This window comes from Alosa pseudoharengus, unplaced genomic scaffold (assembly GCF_046254945.1).
Source record: "Alosa pseudoharengus isolate Yale_2024_CS ecotype anadromous, Long Island Sound unplaced genomic scaffold, YU_APseudo_1.1 YU_APseudo_1.1_scf_21, whole genome shotgun sequence".
NCBI lineage: Eukaryota > Metazoa > Chordata > Actinopteri > Clupeiformes > Clupeidae > Alosa > Alosa pseudoharengus.
In genome coordinates this window covers 14,292,265-14,318,843 of record NW_027468674.1, presented here as the reverse complement: position 1 = coordinate 14,318,843, position 26,579 = coordinate 14,292,265, and the positions used below count along the sequence as shown (strand labels likewise).

Below are 26,579 nucleotides of genomic sequence, written 5' to 3'. Positions count from 1 at the left end.
AAAAAGAACTAACACATCTGACTGAGCGTATCTCCAGCGTTGATGCGCAATATGCAGTTAACCCATCTCCAGACTTGTTTAAACAGAAACTTATCCTTCAGTCCCAGTTCAATACACTATCCATCCGTGATACAGAGAGACTTATGCTACGAACTAGACAACACATCTATGAACATGGTGACAGAGCTGGTAGACTGCTGCCGCATCAGCTACGGAGATCCTTAAGTAAGAATGTCATTTTAGAAATTGTTGATGAATCTGGACACATCCTAACAAACCACGCAAAAATTAATGACGCATTTAAACAATATTACTCAAATTTGTACACCTCCCAGTGTACCTCTGACCCTCTGGCCACAGACTCATTCCTGGACACTTTAGACATTCCATCTATAAACCAAGATCAACTTAAAGCTTTAGAAAACCCAATTTCTGAACTTGAGATCACTCGGGCCATAAGTGCGTTACAAAGTGGGAAAGCCCCAGGCCCTGACGGCTTCCCTCCTGAATTTTATAAAGCCTTCTCTGACAAACTGACACCTTTGTTATGCGCCGTGTTTTCTGAATCCCATTCAAAAGAGGCGCTTCCGCAAACCATGACTCAGGCAACAATCTCTGTACTCTTAAAAAAACATAAGGACCCCAGACAATGTGGCTCCTACCGTCCAATCAGTCTGCTGAATGTAGATTATAAAATTCTCAGTAAGATCCTGGCTCTTCGTCTTGAGAGGATGATGTCTTCCATTGTACACCCAGACCAGACCGGTTTTATTATGAATCGACAGTCCTTTTTCAATGTTAGGCGAATGCTTAACATACTACACTTTGACCACTCTACAGTCACACCTGAGGTTATTGTTTCCTTAGATGCCGAGAAGGCATTCGACCGCGTAGAGATGGGATATCTATTCTTTATCTTAAATAAGTTTGGTTTTGGTCCTTATTTTCAATCCTGGGTTCGGACTCTATATTCTTCACCTGTATCATCAGTAAGAACCAATAACACTACATCAGCTTACTTTCCACTACAAAGGGGTACTCGCCAGGGCTGTCCCCTCAGCCCTTTATTATTTGACCTAGCTATAGAACCTTTAGCTATTGCTCTAAGAGCAAATAATGACTTTTCAGGAATTATGCGAGATGGTATCAGTCATAAAGTGTCACTGTACGCTGATGATCTTGTTTTATATATTTCAGAACCAGAAAAGACTATTCCTATAATTTTGGAGATTCTGCATTCATTTGGTACCCTATCAGGATACAAGCTGAACCTAAAAAAAAAGTCTTATTTTCCCTGTGAATCAGCTAGCAATTGATATTGACTATGATCATCTCCCATTTCAGGTGGAATCTACTTCGTTCACCTATCTGGGGGTACAGATCACACGCACCTTCAAGGCCTTGATAAAAAATAACTTTAACCCCCTAATGGAACGCACTAAACAGGACCTGACCCGATGGTCGACTCTCCCTATTTCTCTTGCTGGTCGGATTAACTCTGTCAAAATGACAGTACTTCCTAGATTTTTATATCTCTTCCGTATGATTCCAATATTTCTACCCAAATCCTTTTTAAGAAACTTGACAAAATTATATCAGCCTTTATTTGGAATAACAAAATAGCACGAATCAACAAAGCTCATTTACAGGGTTCAAGAAAAATAGGAGGTTTGGCATTGCCAAATTTCCTACACTACTATTGGTCATCAAACATTACAAAATTACCCATTTGGCTCTCTACCTTTCAATCTGGTGAAGGTCCTACATGGGCTGCTATGGAGCTGCATTCTAGCCTTCCTATCTCACCTGTATCTCTCATCAGTTCCACTCTCCCAATGAACTTACAAAGCTGTGCTAAGAACCCAGTAGTCCACAACACAATACGAATTTGGTTTCAATGTAGGCAGCACTTCGATTGTAAACAAACACTGACGTCCATTCCTATAACATCAAATCCCCTGTTTCTCCCATCACAAATTGATTCAGCGTTCACATTCTGGAGGAGGCAGGGCATACGGCTTTTCAGAGATTTCTTTATTGATAACATTTTCATGTCATTTGACACATTAGTCAGGAACTTTAACATCCCTCAAACTCACTTTTTCATATACCTACAAGTGAGAAACTTTGCCAAGAAACATTTCAGTACATTTCCTCATCTCCCACCAGAATCCCACTTAGCAGGATGCCTACACGTCACAGGAAACCTAAAAGGTCATATCTCCAGAGTATACGACATAATTCAACAGATTAACCCCCCATCACTAATCAGGAGGAAAACTGCATGGGAAGAAGACCTTAGTGTTGACATCCCAGAAGCCACCTGGGATGAAGCCATTAGGCATATCTACTCATCATCCATATGTATCCGGCACCGCTTAATTCAATTCAAAATTTTTCACCGCTTATACTTTACCAAAGCCCATCTTGCAAAAATATTTCACACATCTGATTCTAGCTGCAGTAGATGTCATCAGTCCCCAGCAACTATGGGGCATATGTTCTGGTCATGTAACTCACTAAACAACTTTTGGACATCGATATTTGAGGTATATACAGAAATCTGCCAAAAAACAATTGAACCTAATCCATACATAGCAATATTTGGAGTTACTCCAGAAGAATATAAGCTTAATAAATACCAATCAAATGCTATTGCATTCTCCTCACTTCTAGCCCGCAGGCTAATTCTTTTTAGATGGAGGGCTACTCATCCTCCTTCATTTGTGCAGTGGGTACATGATGTTATGATGGCCCTTCAAATAGAGAAGTTAAGATCGGATCTGGGTGGTTCATATAAAAGATTTGATAAAACATGGTCTGTATTCATTAGCTGTGTAGAAAACCTAACCCTGGCATAATTTATCCACTTCCCCCAACTGTTCTACACTAAAAAGTGCATGGAGCTTGTGCACACATTTGTGTTGTTGTTTTTTTTTTTTTTTTGGTTACTGCAGTCCTTTATGGTCTGTGTTTGTATCTGTATTGTCATTCTGTCTGTATGTGTTCCCTTTTAACCCGGTTGAGATATCTTGTTTGATTGTATCATATTATTGTATTATGGAAAACTTTTAAATAAAGTGTTCAAAAAAAAAAACGAAATCTGGAATATCCACATTCATTAGTGTTTACCTTCATTCCTGTTTTAGACCAGCACATTTGATTGCACTGACTTACAGTGTTTTCCATTCCACACCCCACACCTGTTCCCTCTCAAGGGTGACTTTCTTTTGCTGTACTTTATTTTTGCTGTCTGTATGTAAGTCTGCAGAAAATAATGAGCTGGCAGCAGAAGGCAGATAGAGCCAAAGGAGTGTGTAATAAAACTCAGAATTTTCCTCTTCTGCACTTCTTCCCATTTTCTCTGTGTCCTGCCAATTCTCTCTCTCACACACACACTCACTCTTTCAACCACTCATTTAGATTCACTTTCTTACCAACTAACCAGTTCAATCTATTTCAGTAACAAAGTTACTAATCTATGTTCATTGTTCATTTAACCATAAGTCTATGTCAATGTCATATAGTTTCTAAAAAAAAAATCTTCAGCTGTATGAAACTCCGACATGCTTAAACCTTGTCTTCAGATGTTTCTCCTTACAATACTACATTTCAAATGTGTCATACTTTGAAATTATTCTCTAAGACCAGTTGGAACAGTTTAATATCTCTAAAGGCGTCATTCACCAAGTATCTTGTTGGGGCTGTTTTTAATGGAGTATTTTGTGTGGTAAGTTTTATCTGACATCTCAGTTGAATTGCCTGAAGCTATTTTAACAACAAACATGCATCTGTGAAGAGAGGGAGTTTGTTTGTTGTTGTTGTTGCTAACAATCATATACAAAACCTTACTTAGTGGTATTGAATTAAAAAAATCCTTTCAGCGAGGTAATGACGAAAAGTATGGTAATATCATGAATGGGTCCCAAAACCAAGGCCTGTAAAATATTTCTGTTCAAATAGTTTTCATATTATATTCCACCATTGGAAGCAATGTTTGGGCATTAATATCATGAAAAATATTTTTCATAACCAGCCCAAATTTGGTAAGGTGGGATACAAACATGTTCTCAATATGACTGAACCATTACAAGTTTGTATGGAATGCTCATTGATTTTGTACCTATATTTGGAAAAAATAGTAGCGCTGGAAATCTAAATACTTCAACACCGGCATATGTAACATGTTAAAAAGAACTAGAAAATCTCATTCCGAGGAATTACCAGTGCATGAAAATGCAAACCATATGACGTAAAATATACAGTGTTAAAACAGATAATGTAGAGATAGTTACAATGGTTTTGCTTAGGTAGACATGATTGTTGCAATGCTCAATAAAGCTGTTTCTATGATGGTTGCTAGGGTAATCATGTTGGTTGCTATGGAAACTGACATAGATGCTTTATTTCAATGGTTGCTATGTTGGTTGCTAGGTAGGTGGTGGTTTAATATAGTTGGCTGGAGGCATAGCTGATAACTGACATTGGAATGGCTGAACAGTTAAATAGTTGAGTAGTTTAAATAGTTCAATTAGTTAATTGTGAATTATTGTAGTGAGGACTTTTATTTCTTTGCACGTCAACTTCCGCGTTCATGTAATAAGGCTCACTCGCTTCCAGTTGCCTAGAGATGGCTAGGAGGGAGACGGCAGACCAAATAAGCCTAAATAAGGTTTTGCTAAGAAGCACACTTCCGGTTTCGATTTCTGGATGGGAGACGGTAAAAAAATCATAAAAAGCATGAGAATCTCTACTCGCGGTAGCATAATAGCACAACATAGATGATCAAAACTTGGTTTATTCTATAGCGCAATGTTTTCTTGACATTAAAGGATGTAATTAAAAGCCCAAGTATCGCTACTCGCGCAGCTTTATAGCAAATAAATCGCTACTCGTGATGGTCTGTTGGCATTGAAGGATGTAAAAACGAATGTAAGTGAACATTTGTCAAACTAATAAAACATAGATAAAAAACATTCAATTTAATTTCACTTATAGAGCGCCAAAACATTACACATGTCTCATGGCGCTTTACAGAATGTTAAACAATCAGAGAAAAGAAAGCCCATGAGTAACAGGGGCGAGGAAAAACTCCCTAGAATTGGAGATACATATAGGAAGACACATGACAAGTCCTTGACTGTGTTTGTGAGTGTTTGTGAGCGTGTGTGTGTGTGTGTGTAGTGAAGTGTAGAGGTGTACGCACATCTATATAAATTTTACAGGTGCTGGATATTGGGAATACTACGTAGAACACATGAAGAGATATCCGCACACTGTGTCTAAAGCTCCCAATTTAATGGTGGATGATGATACACAACGTTTCGACCACTCCGGTCTTCGTCAGGTGTAACAGATGCAGGGTAAGGGTATATATAGCCATTGTAGAGGACTGGGTGGAGTCCAATTATTCTAACATCCCATCTAAACGTCATACAAAGAGGTGGGACAAGTCACATAAAAAACGAGTCACACTGTAAACAATTTAAACTTATGCATATTCAGTAACCCACATCTGTTTGCAAGGGTCATCCCCACACCATCAACAAATATAAACAAACAAAAAAAGAATAAAAACTAGATGTACCGCAGAGCGGTACAAAATATGACCGCCGCCCAGTCCAGCACATTTTTTCCACAAAAATAAATCACGCTGAAAGGCCTATATGATTCTAACTGTCTCACTAAATTGCATTATCCACACTCAATTCTCACTGATATCTGCTAGACAACAAGTACCAAAACATGATTAGTTCATAGATTTCACATGTAAAATTCATTTTATACAACCCCACCTCCATCTTGCCTGTTCATAATTCTGAGAAATTCTTGAATTGTGTGCATGTGTGCATGTACATGTTTATGTTATGTGTGTGTGTGTGTGTGCCTGCGTATGTGCCTGTGCAAGCGTACATATGTCTACTGTGTGAGTATGTGCCATACGTATGATTACTGTGAATGTATGTGTGTGTGTGTATCTGTTTGTGCACATGTGTGTACATGAAATGGGTTAACATGACCCCTGGAGGCAAACATACGGAAAAAAATGGTCATCCTAGTCCCTACAGTTCTCAAGATATTCACAGAGAACTGTGTCTGCCCTACCCTCCTTTCGGGGGTCCAGTCCAGTCCAGATTTTTTTTTTCTTTTTTTTTTTTTCGCATGTCCAAATTTCCGTCAATGATTCCCGGGACACTGGAAGACCGGGGTAGACGAAACTTGGCGGGCATGTAACCCCATATGGATAGCATGGAACCATCGTTTTTCGTTTTGATCTGTAGCCCCCCCCGCTGGACTGCACCCCCCGAAAGGAGGGTAGGGCAGACACAGTTTTCTGTGAATATCTCGAGAACCGTAAGGTTTAGGAGGACCATTTTTTTTGTATGTTGATCTCAAGGGGCCATGTCAACCAATTCCATAACCACTCATTTCATGTATAGCGCCACCTAGTTAAACACAAAAAAGTAAAAATGAGGTGCTGTAATCGCAGGTATCTGTGACCTAACATAGTCAAAACTACACGAAATTGGAAGTGTAGGATCATTATGACACCCTCTGAATGCACGCCAAGTTTCGTGGAATTCCGTTCATGGGGGGCCACACAATAAATTAATTTATGTTACTATACACCAACTGGCCTGTAGGTGGCCGGAGACAGTTTTCTGTGAATATCTCGAGAACCGTAGGGCCTAGGAGGTCCACCTTTTTGTGTATGTTGATCTCAAGGGGCCATGTCAACCCATCCCATTACCACTTATTTCATGTATAGCGCCACCTAGTTAAAAATTAAAAAGCAAAAAATTAGGTGTTTTCATCAGAATATCTCTGGCTGACATGGTCAAAACTGCACGAAATTGAAAGTGTAGGATCATTATGACACCCTCCGAATGCATGCCAAGTTTTGTGAACTTTCGTTCATGGGGGGCCTTACAATAAAATAATTTATGTGTACATTTAGTGACCGTACACCAACAAGGATTCCCGGGACACTGAAAGACCGGGGTACACGAAACTTGGTGGGCATGTAACTCCACATGGATAGCATGGAACCATTGTTTTTTGTTTTGATCTGTAGCCCCCCCGCTGTACTGGACCCCCCGAAAGGAGGGTAGGGCAGACACAGTTTTCTGTGAATATCTTGAGAACCGTAGGGCCTAGGATTACCAATTTTTTCCGTATGTTTGCCTCCAGGGGTCATGTTAACCCATTTCATGTGCACACATGTGCATAAACAGATACACACACACATACATACATTCACAGTAATCATACGTATGACACATACTCACACAGTAGACATATGTATGCATGCATGCACATGCACAAACACACATACGCAGGCAAACACAAAAGCACGCACACACACACACACATAAACATAAACGTGTACACGCACACATGCACACAATTCAAGAATTTCTCAGAATTATGAACAGGCAAGATGGGGGTGGGGTTGTATAAAATGAATTTTACATGTGGAATCTATGAACTAATTATGTTTTGGTACTTGTTGTCTAGCAGATACCAGTGAGAATTGAGTGTGGCTAATGCAATTTAGTGAGACAGTTAGAATCATATAGGCCTTTCAGCGTGATTTATTTTTGTGGAAAAAATGTGCTGGACTGGGCGGCGGTCATATTTTGTACCGCTCTGCGGTACATCTAGTTATTATTATTATTATATATCCATTTAAAATGTTTAAAAAGGCGATTATTTGCAATTTTTGGTGATATATCCGCCATCTTGGATTTTGGACCTGTGCAGTCCGGGAAAAAATTGGAAACAGGTAGTTTTGCAAACTATAGGGTCTGAAGAAGTGAAAAAACATAATTTGCAAAAATCTATATGAAATGTTCCAAACACCTTTTTTTGCTACATATCGCCCTGCACTAGGTCTTAAGTTTGTTAATAAAGTCAATAGAATCTCTGGTGTAAGAGGGGAGTGATATGGTATGGCTATGTAGAATGATGTATGAACAACATAGTCTACAGGTGCCAAGTAGCAGTAGTATATTATTACCAAGTAGTAGTAGTAGTAAGAATAATATAGATATATGCTGTATATGAACAGAATATAATATAATATGGATATTCAATATGACAAATATAGACAGATATGTACATAACATACTGCTATGTGCAGTGTGGTAACAGTGCCATTAGTGCAGAAACAGTAACACTATAAGAGTAGTAAGAATACATGTAAATGTAAATATGTTGTGTAAAGACATCATGTGTAGACAAAAGGCATGTGACCAGCGTTAATGGCAACCTACAAATTTAGAGGGTATAACAATTTCTCTCTAGTTATCACCTGCTCCTAGAGCAGGGCTATTCAACTTCATAACCAAGTGGGCCAGACAGGAAAACCACTGGGTCATTGTGGGCCACTCAAAATACGGTGTTGCTAAAATTACTCCTATTGTGGCTATTAGAGACATGCATTCATGAGCAGTGTTGGGAGTAATGCGTTACTGTAATTCCACTACTTTTAGTGGTAACGAGCATGTAACGAAGTATTTTTGTAAATCAAGTAACGCAATTACAATTACTGAAATTTCAACAAGTTCGTTATTTGCGTTACTTTGTTGATCTTGAATGAACGACTGCAGACAAGATGACAGATGCACATTTGCTGCTTCTGATATGTCTCCCGACATTAGCTGTGTTTCCAGCGATTGTGTACATGTTTAGATTGCAGATGCATTCTTTACAGTTAATAGGAACCTCCTCACATTCCTCCTTATTTCGTATTTATGCTAAAACACACACGAGTGCATTAGGCTACAATTTAAATGGGCATCTTAAAAGCCTTTTCCCTTTCGTTTCCATCTCGTAAGCTCCACTACAGTAAAAGCGCATTGTTGTTTATTTTATCTCTGCCCTTGTGCAAAAGCCTCGTTATATCAATTTCTCATTCTTACAACATAGCCACGCCACAACACCAATAGGCCACATACAGTTGCCTATATATAGCCTTGGCACAAGCAAGCACACGTTTAACTCGAGAGGAAAATGCAGATTTCACTTACCAGATAAAGAAACCTCCAAATAGCCTACCGTACATACTACAGCGACTTGAGTTATTTGCACAGTATGTTTACATCGGAATTGACGTCCGTGGTGTTATGGATTGATTTGTCTGTGACAGAACATGCAACTTCTCTCTGGAACACCTTATCAGCCGAAGAGTAACCTTCTGCATAGTGCGTGACAACCCCAAACCCTCGGATGCGCATTAGAACTTATTTCGGTAGGTCAGCACTTGTGAAGCGCAGGCTTTTCCCAAACTGGTGGTGCTTAAAATGCTATATAATACAACTGTGTTCAAAGCAGGATGAGGATAACCTAAGGTTGTATGTGTGTGTGAGCAGACAATAACTGCTTTGAAAATAAGCCATTTAACATTGTTTCACATTACATCCCATTGAACTCATTCCATGTAGCCTATAGGATAGCAATAATAATGATAATAATAACTTACTATATTGCAGAATTCAGTGTCAGTGCACCACCATGCATACTAGTAGTAGTAGAAGGCAAGCAGTAGGCAGTGTGCTGTACATATCTATCAAACCACCTAGATGGTGAGGGTGGCCCAAAACAAGGTCAGGGAAGCCTTCATGCATTGTAGAATGTTTTGTGGTCGGAAAAAGTTTGAGAACTCATGCACAAGGCTATTGATTTGAAGGCCCGTTGAAACTACAATAAATAGGTCTAAAAATTAGGTTTATTGTGTGTGTGACTTCAGTACTGTTCATATTGACATTTTAAAAGCAGACTTAAAAGTAACTCAAAAGTTACTTTCTCTAGTAACTAATTACTTTTGATATACAGTAATTGGTAAGGTAATTCAATTACTTTTGAAAGAAGTAACTAGTAACTGTAACTAATTACTAATTTTCAGTAACTTTCCCAACACTGTTCATGAGTAGCTTATCCAGCTACATTTAATGAGTTAAGTAAAATACATTCACACACAAAAAAACACCACTGTATGTGGTGGACATTCTTTTATTCTGAGATACATCAATAGGCTCTCAAAACAATTCAGACATAAGGTGCTTATAGAGCAAATCCATATAGATTATTTGTCAAATAAACCAGTAAAACAGTATTAGGGGATGGGATATATAACATTCACACCCAACTTCTGTCATAGCTCATATTTTTAAAATAAATCAGTGAAAAAGTATCCTGACAAACAAGCAGCTTTTTAATGTCCCTGTCATATTTCATATTTGTTAAATAAACCACAGTGAAACGTTAACTGCTGCCATTGGTCAATTCTTCTGTAGGTTACCTGACAGCTCAGTTTGAGAGGCGCAAGCCGTGCAACATTGTTTATTTTTGATGCCAATCACTGCTGTCATTTTATTTTATTGATTTGATCCAGATCCAGGCTTGATCCAGAAGCCAGATTTGAAAGCAGGCGGCAGGTAAAATCCAACAGGCCGCTTTCACCCCGCGGATCAATAGTTAAATAGCCCTCTCCTAGAGCTTTTCAGATATTGCCACTGCTCCAACACTGAAAGGCACTGTTAGAATGCATGCCAGGTTCAGCGTAGCATATTCCACTGCTCACGTTGGTGACCGCACCAGGGCAAGCACACTTTCGCAGTTCCTCCGGAAATGCAGTCTAGTTATTATTATTATTATTATTATTATTATGATTATTATTATTATATATAAAGCCCTTTGGTGCAATGCTGTTGCTTTTAAATGTGCTATAAAAATAAATAGACTTGACTTAAAACAGTCAACACTACTTTATACTGGATTCTATATTGAACAGGAAGCCAATGCAAAGCTGCCAGTACTGGAGTGATATGTTCTTGTTTCCTTGTCCCAGTAAGCAGTATGCTTTTTTTCTCGGGCCTAAATAGTGGTCCTGCAAGATTCCTAGTTGTTGCGAAATCATACATAATGACTAGTCTGTGACTTGCCTTTAGGTGTGAGAGGGTGTGAGTCTTTCGTAAGTCTTTTCTAAGTCTTCTGATGTATGGGTTTCTTTGAACTTTTATAATTGTTCAGGATTGGCAGAAGTTGAGTTAAATACTATATTGAAAGCTATAGATTATTGAGTATAAGCTAAGATCCGATAGAAGAAGACATCTGAAGATAAAACAAATTAATTCATCTTTGGGTGAATTTATAACCCATTTGCTTATTCACCCACTCAGCCTGGTATTTTTATACCACAACTCGGAAAGAGCTTGCCTCTTGTGTTTTGGAAGGTTTCTCTCCAGAGACTCTGCCAGATTCTGGAAGTCAAATTTTCTCTGTTCTCGGGGTGTAATGAGGAAGACAGGAGGAGATTTCAGTTCCCTGATATTTTTCTCACAGACCTTCCTTATTGTCTGAAGTGTCTCTTTCTCTTTTACTCCCTTCTGCGCTTCCTCTTGTACGTCTCTGTCAATCTTTGTGCGAACAAAGTAGAATTTCTTTTTCTTTTTCTTGATTTCCTTTGCCAGCACTATGTCATTATCCATGAATCTTGTTTCACTCACTATGATGAAGAAGTCATATGTTTGGAACTTCACTGCTTTCATGTAGGTCTTTGGTTTGAATCCAGGCCCCCCAGTCCCTGGCAGATCCCAGATTGTCACGTTTGGCATAGTTGGGTGAGGGTAAGAGGTGGGCTTTGTGGTCGTTTGTGTGACTCCAGTGGGTGCAGCTCCATCATCGGTATCTTTAAGACCTCTGATGGCGTTCACTAAAGAGGACTTTCCTGCACCAGTCTCCCCTGTTACAGCAATGTTGACACAATCCATGATCTAAAAGGAAAAGGTAACGTCTTCAATGACATGATGTCCTGCTTTTTCAAAGCTATCTAATGTAATTTTGATCAAATCTGAAATGTGTAATAATAATGAACACAACTTGCGTTGTTTTTAACACATGTCTGTGTTCAGATAGGGACAACACAGTTTATCTGATTTCTTTGTTTTATTTATTACACAATATGTGTTGAAAATAACATGACTTGCATTGAAAACAACACAACATATGTTTTTTTTAACACATCTCTGTGTCCAGATAGGGACAACACATTAATGTTAAGAGTGCAGGATTAATACAGCTCAACAATGTAATTTGAGTCTCATGCCTAAAGGAAACAGTATTACATAATTTGTAGTAAGTGATGTCTTTATAGAAAAAACTTTAAATGTGCATTCTGTAACACTTCTAAACATTATAACATTGTTTGTTTTATATTTGAATTTATATATTTTTAACCTTATAGACCTTTTTACTTATTAAATACAGATACCAAAATGAGGGATAATATGCATCCTTACTACACATATTGGCGCAATACAATATTTAAAGACAAAGTTAATCAAAGTCAATTAAAGTAAAGTTAATCTAAATACCTACATTTTTTACTTACATAATCAGGGTCTTGCTTTTGCCAAAAACAATGCTGGAAGTATAGAAATTATTCTTCATTACTTTTAAATGCTGTCTGCACTCGAAAAGTGTTACTCAGTGTTACTGAGTGAACTGAATTTTAAACCAATATAAGTTCTTTCATAAGGAGGAGCTCAAACTGGGGTGGGGACTAACTGCTGAATATTCAGCAGGAGAGGATATTTATTTAGAAAGGCATGATATGATGTGGGTATACCAGTGGTATACTCCTCAATAGTGGGTACATCCTTACCAATGATATAATCTACTCCGTTGTGGTCTCATAACCTGATTGATTAAATCGAGGCACCAAGGAATTAAACCGTTTAAATCTGTCAGCATGAAACAGACTTCAGGCTGGAACACTTGTAGTCTTTTCCCTTTGTGTTGATGTTGCATTATTGTGTTGGGTGTTTTACAGTCAATGTATTCCATACTCGAGGGACCAATACCAAAAACAAGCATTCACTGTTTCTCTTTGGAAGGAACTGTTAACAACTGTACACAGAAATAGTATGATTATAAGTGGATAATCATGTTAGTAAGTGAGTAATAAACATACTTTAAATTGCCTTCCTTTGATTTTCTTTTGCTTTTAGAAGTGTATATTGTATTTTAAAACTTCCATAGTCATTTGTAACCAAACAGGAAATTACCTTATATTATCAGCCAATCTTTGGTTGTTTCACATGAAACCTTCTGTAAGCTGTGGGTCTAATGTATAACATTGTCACGGAAAGCACATTGCATTGAAGAAGACAGCCATGAAGCCCTACAGCTTAAATTATTTGCATCCTGCACTTGTGACTTAATGGAAGAAAACAACTTGGCAGCATATTTTGTTGTTTGTTTGATAACATCTTACAATGAAGTGGTTCAATGGTTGACAAGACAGCAGATGACAGCTGAGTGGAGCAGATCATTTACTCAAAAAAGAAGTCTGGAATATCCACATTCATTAGCGGTTACACTCATTCCATTTTAGATCAGAACATTTGATTGCATTAAATTACAGTGTTTTCCATTCCACACCCCACACCTGTTCCTGCTCAAAAGTGACTTACTTTTGTTTGCTGTACTTTTCCTTTTGCTGTCTGCATGTTATTCTACAGAAAAGAATGAGCTGGCAGCAGTATGTACTACATAAAACTCTGTCTCTTCCTCCTCTTCTCTTCCCCTTTTGTATTTGTGTCTGTTCTTCTTCCGTAGACGGTAATGTTTCATGTAGGGTTCATGTCAGTTAATATTAATTAACATTTAAAAACATGTTCAATTATATATATTTTCATATTGAAGTTGCACCTGACTATAAGTCGCAGGACCAGCCAAACTATAAAAAAGTGTGACTTATAGTCTGGAAAATACGGTAGATAATTTTGTGTTACCATGTGAGTACATGTAGGCACATACAAACTGACATATTGTTCTTAAATATTGGCTCATTATTTGCTGAGTGGCATCAAAAAATCTAGTGGGAGTGTAACTGTGTGATCTCATCTATCTGCCATGTTGCTGAGTCATCCTCCTTGGCAACCCTCTGGTTGCCTACTGGTTAGCGCTTCAGACTTGTAACCGGAGGGTTGCCGGTACGAACCCTGACCAGTAGGCACGGCTGAAGTGCCCTTGAGCAAGGCACCTAACCCCTCACTGCTCCCCGAGCGCCGCTGTTGTAGCAGGCAGCTCACTGCGCCGGGATTAGTGTGTGCTTCACCTCACTGTGTGTTCACTGTGTGCTGAGTGTGTTTCACTAATTCACAGATTGGGATAAATGCAGAGACCAAATTTCTCTCACGGGATCAAAAGAGTATATATACTTATACTTATATTTATGTTGGCTCTGTGTTAAAAGGCAATACAGCTAAAATGTCAGATAAAACTTCTCCCACAAAATACTCCAGTAATTAAAACAGCCCCAACAAGATACTTGGTGAATGACGCCTTTAGAGATATTAAACTGCTCCAACTGGTCTCAGAGAATCATTTCAAACTCCATGACACATTTTAAATGTAGTAGTGTACTAATTAATTTAGAGTTATGATTTGTATATGTCAAGTGTTTTTCTTCTTGGCTGTGCTTAACCCTCACTTGATAGGGAGGCACCAAGCTACCAGTTGAACCTCGTTCTTGTATCATGCTGGGCTCACTACAAATTACAATGTACATCTGGTGTCTGTAAGACAATACAGGCATCTAAAAGAGGATGGAACTCACTAACTCACTACAATATGTACTTAATGTCTATATGTCTTATTTTTCATTTTAGATGAAGATGTCTGTCAATGGCTTCAGTCCATCAATTTAATTGATGGCAAAAAGATAGTATCCATTACCTCTGACTATCTTAAGTGTCCAATTTGAGATGTAAAGTTTTACCTTCCCAAATATTTGCAACATCTACAGCTACTTAATCAGCATCTTCCTGATTTCTGCATTGTTTGCATTATATTTAATGTAATGAAAGTGTATGGTCATACTTGCATTAACAGAACAGCAAATTGATGGGGAGACTGCTGGGGTTGACAGAGAGGATGGTTGAACAACTGTTTCCTCTGATGAAACACAGTCTTGTTTTTGAGAGGTGGAAAAGTTACGCAAATCATCGTTGGTTCAGTGAGTATACTTCATTAATTTCTCCTGGTAAAGAGATTTTTTTCATGAAGGTTTTTAGGACCACATGTTATTTTTTTCTGCCTATAGACTTTTGTTATTTCTTTCCTGCGTATTGTTTAATAACGCTCAGCATCTCCTCTGCTACTAAAACCACGCGTAGGAAAATTCTAATTCTTGATTGTTCTTTCAGGTACCCAAACCATAAAAAATACACTAATGTCCTGTGGTGTCTGATCACTAGATATCCATTTCTTAATGACCACAGCTAATCTGGTAATGTATGTTATTTTTTAACGTTTTGTTATGGAAAACATTATTCCTCAATTGAATTCCTATACTACTCTGACTCTTTCTGAGTCTCATAATTCATGTCTTTACTCAAAGGAGACCCTGCTGTACTGTCTTAAGAATAAGTTCAAAAAGGAAAGTTCTCCTTTGATAGACTTGACGACGGTGCAGGAGATTAAGAGAAAGTTTGGTGTCAGAAGACAAAGAATTGTGGACCATGTGCCTCTGGAGGACCCACCTGGACATCAGGTGCCATTTTTACATTCTTGCTTGTCTTTAGCCCGTTTGTTTTCTTGTCTGTATGTCTATATGCTAGCTAGTCACAGTAGCCACTGTTTGTCAGTACAGATATCTTAATATTACACATTTCTCTTTGCTAATTTCAGAGAGCAAAAAAGTACAGAGTGGGGGTCCAGATGTCTTCTGATTACACTCTAAAAAACATTGGGTTAAAAACAACCCAATTTCAACCCATCCACTGGGTAAATAGTGGTCGAGCCCAGCACTGAGTTATATTAGCCCCGAAAATTGGGTTGTTCGGTCAACCCAATGAGTTGGGTTGATAGTCTAACCCAAACATTGGGTTATCGTAACAAAACTGTTAGGTTAAACCTACATAATTGTTGGGTAGGCTATCTTATACAACCCAGGATTTATATTATTTTCACTGTCATCTCTGGGTTATGCTGACCTAATTTATGGGTTATTCTAAGTATCTTATTTTTCTCCTTAATCCAATCACTATTAATTTATAATAATTCAAATAAATGTTTGCAAATCATTAATGTTACAATATAATGTTTTAAAATCCATCCAATGGGCAACAATAGCCATGCAATGAAATAAAACAGTTCGACATTTATTTATTTGGCAGTTTATTTTTTGAACAGATAGCTAGAAAAAGCTTGTGATACTTCCATGAAGGCAGGCAGATTCCACCGTCCGTTTTGGGGATCACCCCTGTGAATCAAAGAAAAATATTAATCACTGTTATTTACAGAACTTTATCTCAAGATTTTCATGAACCATTATCATTGAATGATGTTGACAAACATTAAAAATTCACCAGGAGACAAAATATTAGCGCAACACACTCGGAAACCATGACCACCTATGCAGTTATAATAACTTGTAGTTTCTAGCAGCTAGTTCTAGATGCTAACGTTACCGGGTAACGTTATCTAAAAGACTGTCTGATAGTGCTACTACAACCAGAACCCGTCTTCTCTGCTACAACCAAAAACACCCAGTAATGTTAAGTTACATGGCTATAATATGAAGCTACCCTGAATGAATTAATAAGATGTTGTTTGCCATTATTATTACCGTATGTGTGGCTTGTGAAGAGACTAACATTAGCTGCTACTTCAACTGTGTTGGCTAATATTAGCTGACAAACGTTAGCTGCAACCATAGTCTAGTCTACAACCACCACAAAGCATATTTAATTAGCATTGATGCTAGCTATATGGTCTGCTAATGTCAACCAGCTTGGTATGCTCATTTTAGTTCGTTGTAAAAGTTCGTTTTGTTTCTGTCAGCAGTTCATACCCAGTGAACAAAGAACTATGTTTTTATGAGTCTGTCTTTGTGTATATTTAACATGAACAGTAATTGTAAGTTAATGTTAGCTAACGTTAGTTAGCATGAATGACACAATTGTTAACCTGTTTGAGGCTGAACGAAATTGGCAGGCAGAATATCCATTCATATCATGAAGGGTAGCTTCTACATCTCTGGGTGGACTTTTAAAATCAGTCATTTTTTAAAAAAAGTTAAAGATACATACCTTACGAAATCGCCTGATTTCCATTGCATGCTGACAGCTGGTGGACTGGACGGTTGGAAGAATAACGATGTTTTTTCGAACTCTCAAATAACTATGCAGCTGTGTTAAAGTCACCCAGGGGCTGGGTAGTGTACTCCACGTCAGGTGGGAGAGAGGAGGGGCGCTGTCCTAAACTATCAACCCAACAAGCTGGGTTACAGAAAATAACCCAACATGAGTAAAAACAACCCCACAAAATTCCCTGACAGCCTCAACCCAACGTTTGGGTTGAGAAAATAACCCAGTATTTTTTAGAGTGTACGAGCCAACACAAGAGGTTTGTAATATGTTCGTGAATGAAATGTTGAATCATACAGCAGTTAGGTCCGGCTACATTATTTATTTATTTCTGATTGAATGAAAGACTATCTGGCTTGAAAAAATTTATATTATCATTGCTCACATACGTTTTGCAATTTTCTGCATGTCTTTTTTTTTCAGATTATGTTGGACCTTGAAGCAGTTGAGGAGGACTACCACAGCTTTCAAGAGCATATAAACGCCATAAACAATTAGTTGTGCCGTCGTCAGCCAGATATTAGTCATATAATGGACAGGATGAGGTAATAGTAATAATAAGTAGTAGTAGTCCTAGTAGTAATAAAACACACCTGGTAGTTATGGTTCCATTTAGAACCATTAGAATGTAAAATAATGGCACCCCTGATGGTTCATCTTATAGAACCTTTTTAAAAGGTTCCATTTCTTTCTGAGTGCGTGCGTGTGTAGCCTAGGCCTACTGTACGTGTGTGTACCTGCCTGTATGCGCATAGACCCAGCTAACAATTTATGGTTTCCAAAACGTTCTAGGAACCATAGTTTTTGGTTTCGGAAACGTTAGTTTTTGGTTCCCAAACGTTACCCTAAGGTTAGTTTTTGAGCAAGTTTTGGTTCCCATGGAAAGTTTGCTGAACGTTCCGGAAACGTTAGTTCTTGGTTATATAAAACGTTCCCTGAACGTTCCCCTAACGTTATCTAAAGGTTACAAACTTTAGAGAACCTTCCCCTAACGTTCCCCAACCGTTGCAAACTTTAAAAAACCTTCCCCTAACGTTCCCTAACTGTTCCCATAACGTTCCCTAACATTTAGGGAACGTTCCCTTCCCTAAATATTGCAACCTTTAGGGAACCCTCCCCTAACATTGCAACCTTTGCATACCAATTACTTTAAACAGCACGAGCAGGAATGCATTATTATATATTAGCAGGAAAGAATGAACTGGCAAAATCGATGGAACTTATAACTTTAATATAAAATTATCAAAAGACAAAAAAAAACAATATAAAAGACCTCACTATATATTTATATATATATATATATATATATATATATATATATATATATATATATAAATTAGACTTAGTGTTAGCTAAGTATATTAACATAAGGCATTTGACTTTGGTAGGTGCTACATTCAACAAATAGACACACTGTACAATAGACAACAATATACATTGTGGCAGATACCAACACAATATACAAAGACATAATACCAATACAAGTACACATGGAGTGGGCTGTTGAGTGCAAAGTAATAGTGCAAATGTAGAGTGCAAGACGTATATTGGAATGATAAAGTATGTAATGGGCAGGTAAACGGTCAAAGTGGGGATGACCCCACTTATCTGCAGTTCAGGAGAGTGACGGCAGTGGGAAAAGAGTTGTTCTTGTGTCTGGTTGTTTTTGTGTGCAGGGATCTGTAGCGCCTGCCAGAGGGGAGGAAGTTAAAGAGTGTGTGTGCAGGATATGTGGAGTCTTTGGTGATGGTCTCTGCCCGCTTAGGTCCCAGAGTACAAGTCCTGGAGGGAGGGCATTTTGTTCCTCCTCTCCTGCAGCTCAGTGACTGTCGAGCAGGACGACAGCAATATGTCATCGACTGGAGCAGAGGGAGGTGACTGGGAGCTCCTTAAGAGCATGAGCAGCTCATCCATCTTCTCCTCAAATGCGTCCATTCGCTATGCCATGCGGTAATGGTTGTCCTTATTGCTATGGAAAATGGATGGTGTTAGTTTTAGTTGTTAAATACATTATATACCTGCATATGTGAACAAATTAAGTGAGTGTTCTTACCTCTTATTTCCGTCTCCATGGCCAAGCCACCTCCCTCTGTGTGATGAGTCACTTGTGCTGTTTACAACAACAAAAAAGTTACTTACTCTCAAGTTCCTTGTCATGAAATTGTATTTACTTGGAAATGGAAAATTCAAAGACACTGTACCTTCAACTGGGTCCCAAGATGAAGTGGCAGGCGTTATAATAGACCCATCCAGCTCTGGGCAATGAGCTGGTTGCCTGTGTGGTGTTGACTCATCTAAAAAGAAATTAAATATGAATATTGGTCAGTTAATTTATGGTAGGTTTCTTGCACATGACATTTGCAAAAGATAAACCTATGCTGTTACATTAAACAATCGCTAAAAAGAAAAACTCACATGCAGGTGGTGGAGGCAGTGACATCTGCTGACCTAATAAAAGGCAGGAAGAGACAAATACATCAGAACAGTAACATGATATGCACTAGGTTAATAAACATGAATGTCAGTAGTTCCATGGTAGGAAATATGACTCAACTGGTTTTCTTAAATAATACATGTATAAATGTTAACTTACAGACAGGGCTTCCAGGCACACGCACCATCCTGGAATGCTTTCTTGCTTGCGGAACGGATTCATCTGAAATAAAAGACCATGCAATCTGCACTGATTGCAAAAAGAATATTTGAATTGTGCAAATAATGTAGTCTGTATTTAAGAGGTCTTACCATCACGTGACCATGCACTGCCTTTTGTGGACGCTCGCATCTTCTTCCGCCTCAATGCTAGAAGTGTCCATCAGCCGCTGACATTTTTCCATAGCTTTGGTGTATGAATCTACGTTAAGAGAACAACGTTTTTGTGAGCCAGTAGTAGAGCAAAGCAGTATTTCCATATAGAGAAAACTATTATTGATAGTATTGCAGCAATCAGTCATCTGTACATAACCAGATTTTCTTAACTGGATATTTGGCCCAGCTTTTGACTTGATTTTTGTATTGTAGCCCAGAGAATTTCTAATGGGGAGACACAGCATCCATAGAAATGCATGGGCGTAGACCTCAGACCTCTGAAGTTCGCCTACAAAAAGGAACCAAAACTGCCATCTTTGCCTATAAGGAGATCAGGGTGTTAATTTAACCTAACTACCTATGACAAGTTACATTGCAAGTTAGGTCTGGGGTAGCAAAAATCTAAGTTGCTGTCTTAACGTAGGCCTGTTGAAGATCACAGTTAGCCTACCACTCGAAGGCAGAGGACAAACGTGTGTTGAGCAAATTGTCTGCATTTCAGACTTCTTCGTCCACGGGAGAGTGCAATAATTCTCTCCCCATGTTATTTTCCCATAGCAAAAATTGCAAGATAGGCTACCGGATCTCAGCTTTTTGAAGGCAAAATTCAGAGGTCTATTCACTTGAATCGTCTATCCGATCAACTGTGTTGCAAAATGGCCGCCGACAGTGTAGCCTACTATAGCCATCTCTATGGCTCTAGTGTAGCCTACATATGCAGGACTGTTCAGTAGGTTATACCAACTTAAAAAGCCTCACCATCTCAGTATACCCACTTAAAATAGACTAGGATACATTTGGGATTGATCACAGTATAGCCTACCCATTACAGCTAACTAGCCTACATCACAGTAGCCTAGATCCAGCTACATACAGTAGGCCTATATCCACTAGCCTACACCACTGCTGCCGAGTGACTTGCCTAAAAGGACTGACTGTACACTAAAACTAATTAAAAGAAACGGTAGCCTAGTGCTATTATTTGTAACATCAACGTGAGCAGGTTAACACGATGACACAAAACATACAATGCTGCAAAACATAACACGTTGAGAACAGCTCAAACAAAGACGAACGAGCAATGTGCTCTGGTAAATTACAAACTTGGCAGAATCGGAATATAACAAAGCCCTACAAGTGAAAGGACTTAAGGTTAAACCTCAAACCCTTGCATTACAACCACTATAGGCCTACATCATGAAACTGTAACATATTTCACTTACTTTCATGAGATCGAATTCAAGACGAGTATAATCCATTCCAAGACTTCTTCTTCTTCTTCTTCTTCTTGTTTTTATGGCGGTTGGCAAACAACGTCTGGTTGCATTACCGCCACCTTCTGAAATGGAGTGTGGGTCTGAATAAATTATTTCCCTACACTTAAATTATCTTTATTAAACCTGTTCTTCTAAAAAAGGAAAATAAAAACCCAAAACAAAAATCACCAGAATTCCTTAGCAAAATATCCCTTACTTTCAAAGGTATCTCTTCATCTTCTAGCTGCTGGATTAACTGTTGTCTCTCATTACTATATCTAGTACATTCTTCAATAGCATGTTCTATGGTATCCTGTGTGTTACATACACTACACCTCCCATCAGCATGTTTTTTCATTAAAAATAATGTACTGTTTAAGCCTGTGTGCCCAAATCTCATTCTTGAAATGATGTTCTCCTCCTGTGTATTTCTGCAAGTACTTCTACTCACCCCCACTCTTTTTTGGATATTATATAGTCTCCTACCAGTCTGACCATTATCCCACAATACTTGCCACTTTCCAAGACTTCTTCTAGCGGTGTTGAAGAATCACGGAATTCAAACAGAGACCGTTTACGGAAGTCAGGACAAGACTTCAATCGATCACCTGAAAGCAGAGGCGCTGTCTTCCCCCTACTGGCGTGGGGGTAGGCCTACGTGTAAGGGAGAGCCTGTCTGATTGAACTGAAGTGAATTGTGAAATGAAATAAGTGAATTTTCTTAGTTGTGAAAAGTGTTCTATTGATAGATTTTTGTTTAAAGTTCACCTAATACGTAAAAAAAAGCACAAAAGTATATATTTTTTATTTAGTAAAATTGATATTAGCCTAAAATAAATATTATCTTGATATGATGTTTACCTTACTTAGATTTTATAAGACCAATCATTTGAGTGGATCTAAATCAAGTGACTGCAAACATTTTGTATGTTACTTCAAAAACTGAAATGGAGCTTGTGTTGTTATTGTCTCCAGTTTCTAACGCTGATAGAGGCGCAATCAATCACACAATGCTATATAACACATTTAACACGGCATGGCATTGGAATGAATAGAGACGCATTACCATTGACGTCATTGCCACCTAATCAGAAGCCTCGAATGCAAATAATGTAACATGTGTGAATGTAAAATGGTAATGGTAGGCTACAGGAACAAATGAAACATGTTCTGAATGTATTCTAGTGATAGCAGAAAACTATTATAAAAATATTTTATATTTTATTTACCGAAGTATTATTGTTTGTTTAATCCAACGTGAAACTGCAATCGGTTCTGAATGCAGACCAGGCGTTGTCTTCCCCCTACTGGCGTGGGGGTGTAACGGTTGGACTTTTATATTGAGCTAAGTGAAATGTGAAATGTAGAAGTGAAAATTGTTTTATTGATAGATTCGTGTTTTAAGCATTTTCACTTCATACGGTTACAAAACTGAAATCAAGCACAAAAGTATTGTTTATAGCAAAATTGATATCAGCCTAAAAATAAATATATTCTCTTACTCCTTATCTTAATTTGATTACATAAGGCCAATCATTTTTAGTGAATATCAAGTGACTGCAAACCTTGTATATGCTAGGCCTACTTCAAAAACTTAAACGGAGCTGGTTAAAATAAACATGTCAATACAGCACTCAGAACAACCAAAAACAACCAATAACAACCAAACGGGAACGTTGTGTGAAGGTACTGTGCAACCATAGGAGAACGTTTTGGTTGGTTGGTTCCCTTAACGTTTAGGAACGTTAAGGAACCCTTAGGTAACGTTCCCTAACCGTTAGTTTTTGGTTTGGTTCGAACTACCCTTTAGGGAACCATACACTAACGTTCCCGAACGTTCCCTTAACGTTTTGTGTTAGTGGGGATAGAAATGTGATAGGTTTGCTTGTTGTACTGCGTCAAGATTGACAACAATTTCGACCAATCATGACTGACTTCAGATCTTAAAAAGTTGAGTGCGTTCTGAGGCCGACCACTCGTTGATTTGTTGTGGATAACTTTTGTGGATATCTAATTTTTCTCCTCCCTGCGTCGACGACAATCGAATAGCGCAATGTAAAATGCAGATGGCTTCTTTGCTACTGATGCATGTTGCAGAGAAACGCTCAAATGCATGTCAATCGAAAGCGGAGGAGCAGGTGGGCACCCACCCAGCCCTCCACACACACACACACACACACACACAACAGCCCTCCCTCCATGAAACGTCCCTCTTCATTCTTCTAACATTTAGCTATTCTGACCTCTTCCTCAATTTGTCCCTGCTGGGTAACGTCTCCTCCTCCGTAACGTCTCTGTCCACCTCCTCCGAATCCACCAGTAGCCTACTTCTCCTTCCTCTGTCACTACACTGCACATCAAACGTAACGTCTCTCTCCTCCTCCTCCGAATCCACCTGTACTTCGCCTTCCTCTGTGTTACTACACATCAAAGCTGTGTTCCACTCCTTCAGCCTGTGCTGGGTTTGTAATTTTGAGCAACAGGCTAAGTTAACGTTATTGTTAGCTGTGATGCTCATATGAGTCTGTAGCCTATTTGATTTAAAATGGGTTAGCAATTTCGGCAGAATATGTTATGGTAGTGTGGTTTAAAAAACACACATTGTTATTTAACGTTAGTCTGGTCTTGTCTGTTTTAATGTGTTGCTGTTGTCCATAGTCCATAGTGCTACTATGCTAGCGGCATACAGCTGCTAGCTAGCATGCTGCTAGGCGCAATTGCATAAGTTATTGCTAATGTCTATTATACATATATATGTTTGAGATCACGTTTGCGATGCAATCCTTGATTAAGCTGATACATTGGCACTGGTATTTCAGTCAATGAAGTCAGTGAAGCACTCGTCTGCTATGAAAGCTACCTACAACTTTAGCATGTTGACTCACTGATAATGGTTTAGCCCTAGCTTCTAGCTAGCTGTGCATTAACGTTTGCATTTTGCCAAGTTTGGTCTCATACGTAACTTTAGTGTCCTTCTGCCATCTTTGTAATGAAAGCCTCGGCATTTTAATCACTGTTTAAGTCGGTTCAGACAACTAACGTTAATGGGTATTGGCGTCTGTTTGTGATTTATTATGCTAACGTAACTTAACTGTATGGAACTTGGTCCCCATCTTCTATTTTGTTTGTTCTGCAGCGTCAACTTTTATCGGCTGGATTCTACCATCTAACGTTACGATTGCCTCTGTTGGGTTCACTTGATGAAGATACTTTCTGGGTTGTTAAAATGTAATGTGAACACATTCCCGTAGCATTCCAAAATAGACCAGAGATGCTTGTACTATATGTATATTTGGACATTTTGGGATTGCAATAACCATAATGATATGGTTATTTAACAGCCATCGTTTCGGGGACTCTGATGAGAGTGAAGAAGAGCCAGTAAATGGTGACTTTGCATCTCTGAGGTACCTTCCAACTCGCCTGGTATATCAGTTGAAGCCTCAAACCTAAGCCAATTGCACTGGCAAAGTAAGTAATAATCTCTTAACATTGAAATAACTAAATCATAATATTAATATTAGAGATATGGTTAACATTCTTAGTGCTAAAGACATTCCCCTCTCCTTGTATCTATTCTTCCAGCTCCACCATCTTGCCGAGTGCCAGGCAGCAGAGTCACTACCCCTCAACCTGGAGAAAACTGTTAAGGTAAAGACTGATCTCTGAAATAAAATTGAATACAGTGGCCCCATCTATATTAACACAGCAGTAGTCACTCTATTTCAAATCAACAGATTGCATCTGCATTACCATCTCAGATTTTCTGCATACTTCATACATTACATAAATCTCAGCCAAATATTTTGTCAGTTAAAACATCTGCATTCATGCAATATTGCCTGAAAAGTTCATTCATTATTATCAGATTGTATTGAAACACATTGATTTCAATGTCAATCCATTCATGGAGTTGATATAGATAGTGCATACCAAAATGTTGAAACATACAAATTCATGTCCAGTATGACCAGAGATTTGTTTTTGTTTGCCATTGTTTGGACGTAGCTCTCAGCCTACCATGGTTAACAGATCACAACCATTTCTCTCCCTTAGCACCTCACCATGGGGCAGGACCGCAACACTCTTCACCACCTCAACTCCCTGCACCTGCACCCGCATTTAACATACGGAGAGTTACTCAAGGTAGGGACTGATCTCTGAAATATTAGTGAATAGAAAGGCCCCATGTGTATTATCAATGATGACTACCATTTAATACATTTTTCCCCCCTCTCGCACACCGCCCACCTCACTATGGGCCAGGAATGGCAGTCCCTCCTCAACTCCCTCCACCCCTACACCAGCCCTCAACGTGCAGCGAACAGTGGAGCTTTGTAAGTCATGTTTCTTTTTAAATTTAATCTCCTTAATACCTATCTCATATATTGTATTGTGTAAGCATACTTGGCTTTGGATGCTACATACCATAAACATAAACATATCTGTCTGTTTGATTACAGGTGCTGTGAGGAAAAACATGGTGACACGGTCAGCCACGGACGCTGAGGTCACCAAGCACGCAATTAGGTGATTCAACTGGCGGTGGATCGGGCAATGAGGAGACGTATTCCGCCTCCATCCACACAAATGGAGTAATAGGAGAAATAAGCATTAAACAATCTTTTTATTGAACTTCTTGTCATTCACCAGTTATTCATTTTCTGATATTTTAGATGTGCATAGCACAGCATTTCATTGAAGTTGTAGCCTATTAGATAAAATATTTCATGTCTGCACTGACCTAGGCTGATAAAGCACTAAATTAGGTTTTGACCTCAAAATTCATGTAGAGTAGCCTAGGCAACGTAGGCTACTTAACAAAAACAGAATAGCTTATAACCTGTAACTTTCCATAAATGTCCATTTTATATTTCCATTGAGTAGTGATCACGTTTGTACAGTAAATTGATGTCTTGACTTAAACCTTTTCTGTTAGGTTTATTGACAGTATTGTTAAGTTAAAAATACGAGGCGATGCTAATCGTAGGCCTATCTTGCTGTAGTAGCCTAGGCTAGGCCTAGTGATAGTTTTACTTTTATCCTATAGTTTATCCTATTTAATCCTACAGCAAGAACAGAAGGAATTTTGAAAATGAGATAAACGGGTCCGAAACGGACCCGGGCCAGATGAGCCTTTATGAGTCCGTTGCGGGTCCGCGGCGGATGTATGTATCAATTTGCGGGTCCCAAACGGACCCGCCGCGTAGGTAAGGTTTTAATCGCGGATGCGGGGCGGATGCAGCGCGGAGCCACGGCGGGTCCGCGATCCGCCTTCGTAGCGGATCCGTTCCTGAGAGCATCTGGACTCCGATACGGGTCCGTTTCGCGGGTCCGTTCCGGAGGCCGTCATACA

The 26,579-nt window shown here is 38.8% G+C and overlaps 1 protein-coding gene and 3 long non-coding RNA genes across 10 annotated transcripts; 2 read left to right on the top strand and 2 right to left on the bottom strand.

Annotated features, from left to right (window-relative positions):
* Window positions 1-10,137: 10,137 nt before the first annotated feature.
* On the bottom strand, window positions 10,138-12,495 carry LOC143138446 (T-cell-specific guanine nucleotide triphosphate-binding protein 2-like). 2 transcript variants are annotated; one of them, XM_076298912.1, is made up of 2 exons: window positions 12,382-12,495; window positions 10,138-11,777 (listed from the first exon to the last, which is right to left on the bottom strand). In XM_076298912.1, exon 2 carries the CDS (start codon window positions 11,772-11,774, stop codon window positions 11,172-11,174), a length of 603 nt encoding a protein of 200 aa, XP_076155027.1. In that variant the 5' UTR covers window positions 11,775-11,777; window positions 12,382-12,495; the 3' UTR covers window positions 10,138-11,171. The 2 variants fall into 2 exon arrangements, with proteins under 2 accessions (XP_076155027.1, XP_076155026.1); XM_076298911.1 differs by having other exon boundaries at window positions 12,395-12,495.
* A 2,027-nt stretch (window positions 12,496-14,522) lies between these two features.
* On the top strand, window positions 14,523-15,744 carry LOC143138444 (uncharacterized). 3 transcript variants are annotated; one of them, XR_012990214.1, is made up of 5 exons: window positions 14,523-14,776; window positions 14,902-15,025; window positions 15,216-15,298; window positions 15,410-15,562; window positions 15,700-15,744. It is a non-coding gene; the product is annotated as an uncharacterized LOC143138444 (long non-coding RNA). The 3 variants fall into 3 exon arrangements; XR_012990213.1 differs by having other exon boundaries at window positions 14,523-15,025; XR_012990215.1 differs by having other exon boundaries at window positions 14,523-15,025; window positions 15,216-15,303.
* A 415-nt stretch (window positions 15,745-16,159) lies between these two features.
* On the bottom strand, window positions 16,160-17,410 carry LOC143138445 (uncharacterized). The gene is made up of 2 exons (XR_012990216.1): window positions 17,103-17,410; window positions 16,160-16,273 (listed from the first exon to the last, which is right to left on the bottom strand). It is a non-coding gene; the product is annotated as an uncharacterized LOC143138445 (long non-coding RNA).
* Window positions 17,411-23,489: 6,079 nt separating this feature from the next.
* LOC143138443 (uncharacterized) lies at window positions 23,490-25,858 on the top strand. Of its 4 annotated transcripts, none has more exons than XR_012990210.1 (7): window positions 23,490-23,586; window positions 24,360-24,451; window positions 24,565-24,694; window positions 24,809-24,874; window positions 25,280-25,369; window positions 25,490-25,560; window positions 25,687-25,858. It is a non-coding gene; the product is annotated as an uncharacterized LOC143138443 (long non-coding RNA). The 4 variants fall into 4 exon arrangements; XR_012990209.1 differs by having other exon boundaries at window positions 23,490-23,685; XR_012990212.1 differs by lacking the exon at window positions 23,490-23,586 and adding an exon at window positions 23,692-23,800.
* Window positions 25,859-26,579: the final 721 nt, after the last annotated feature.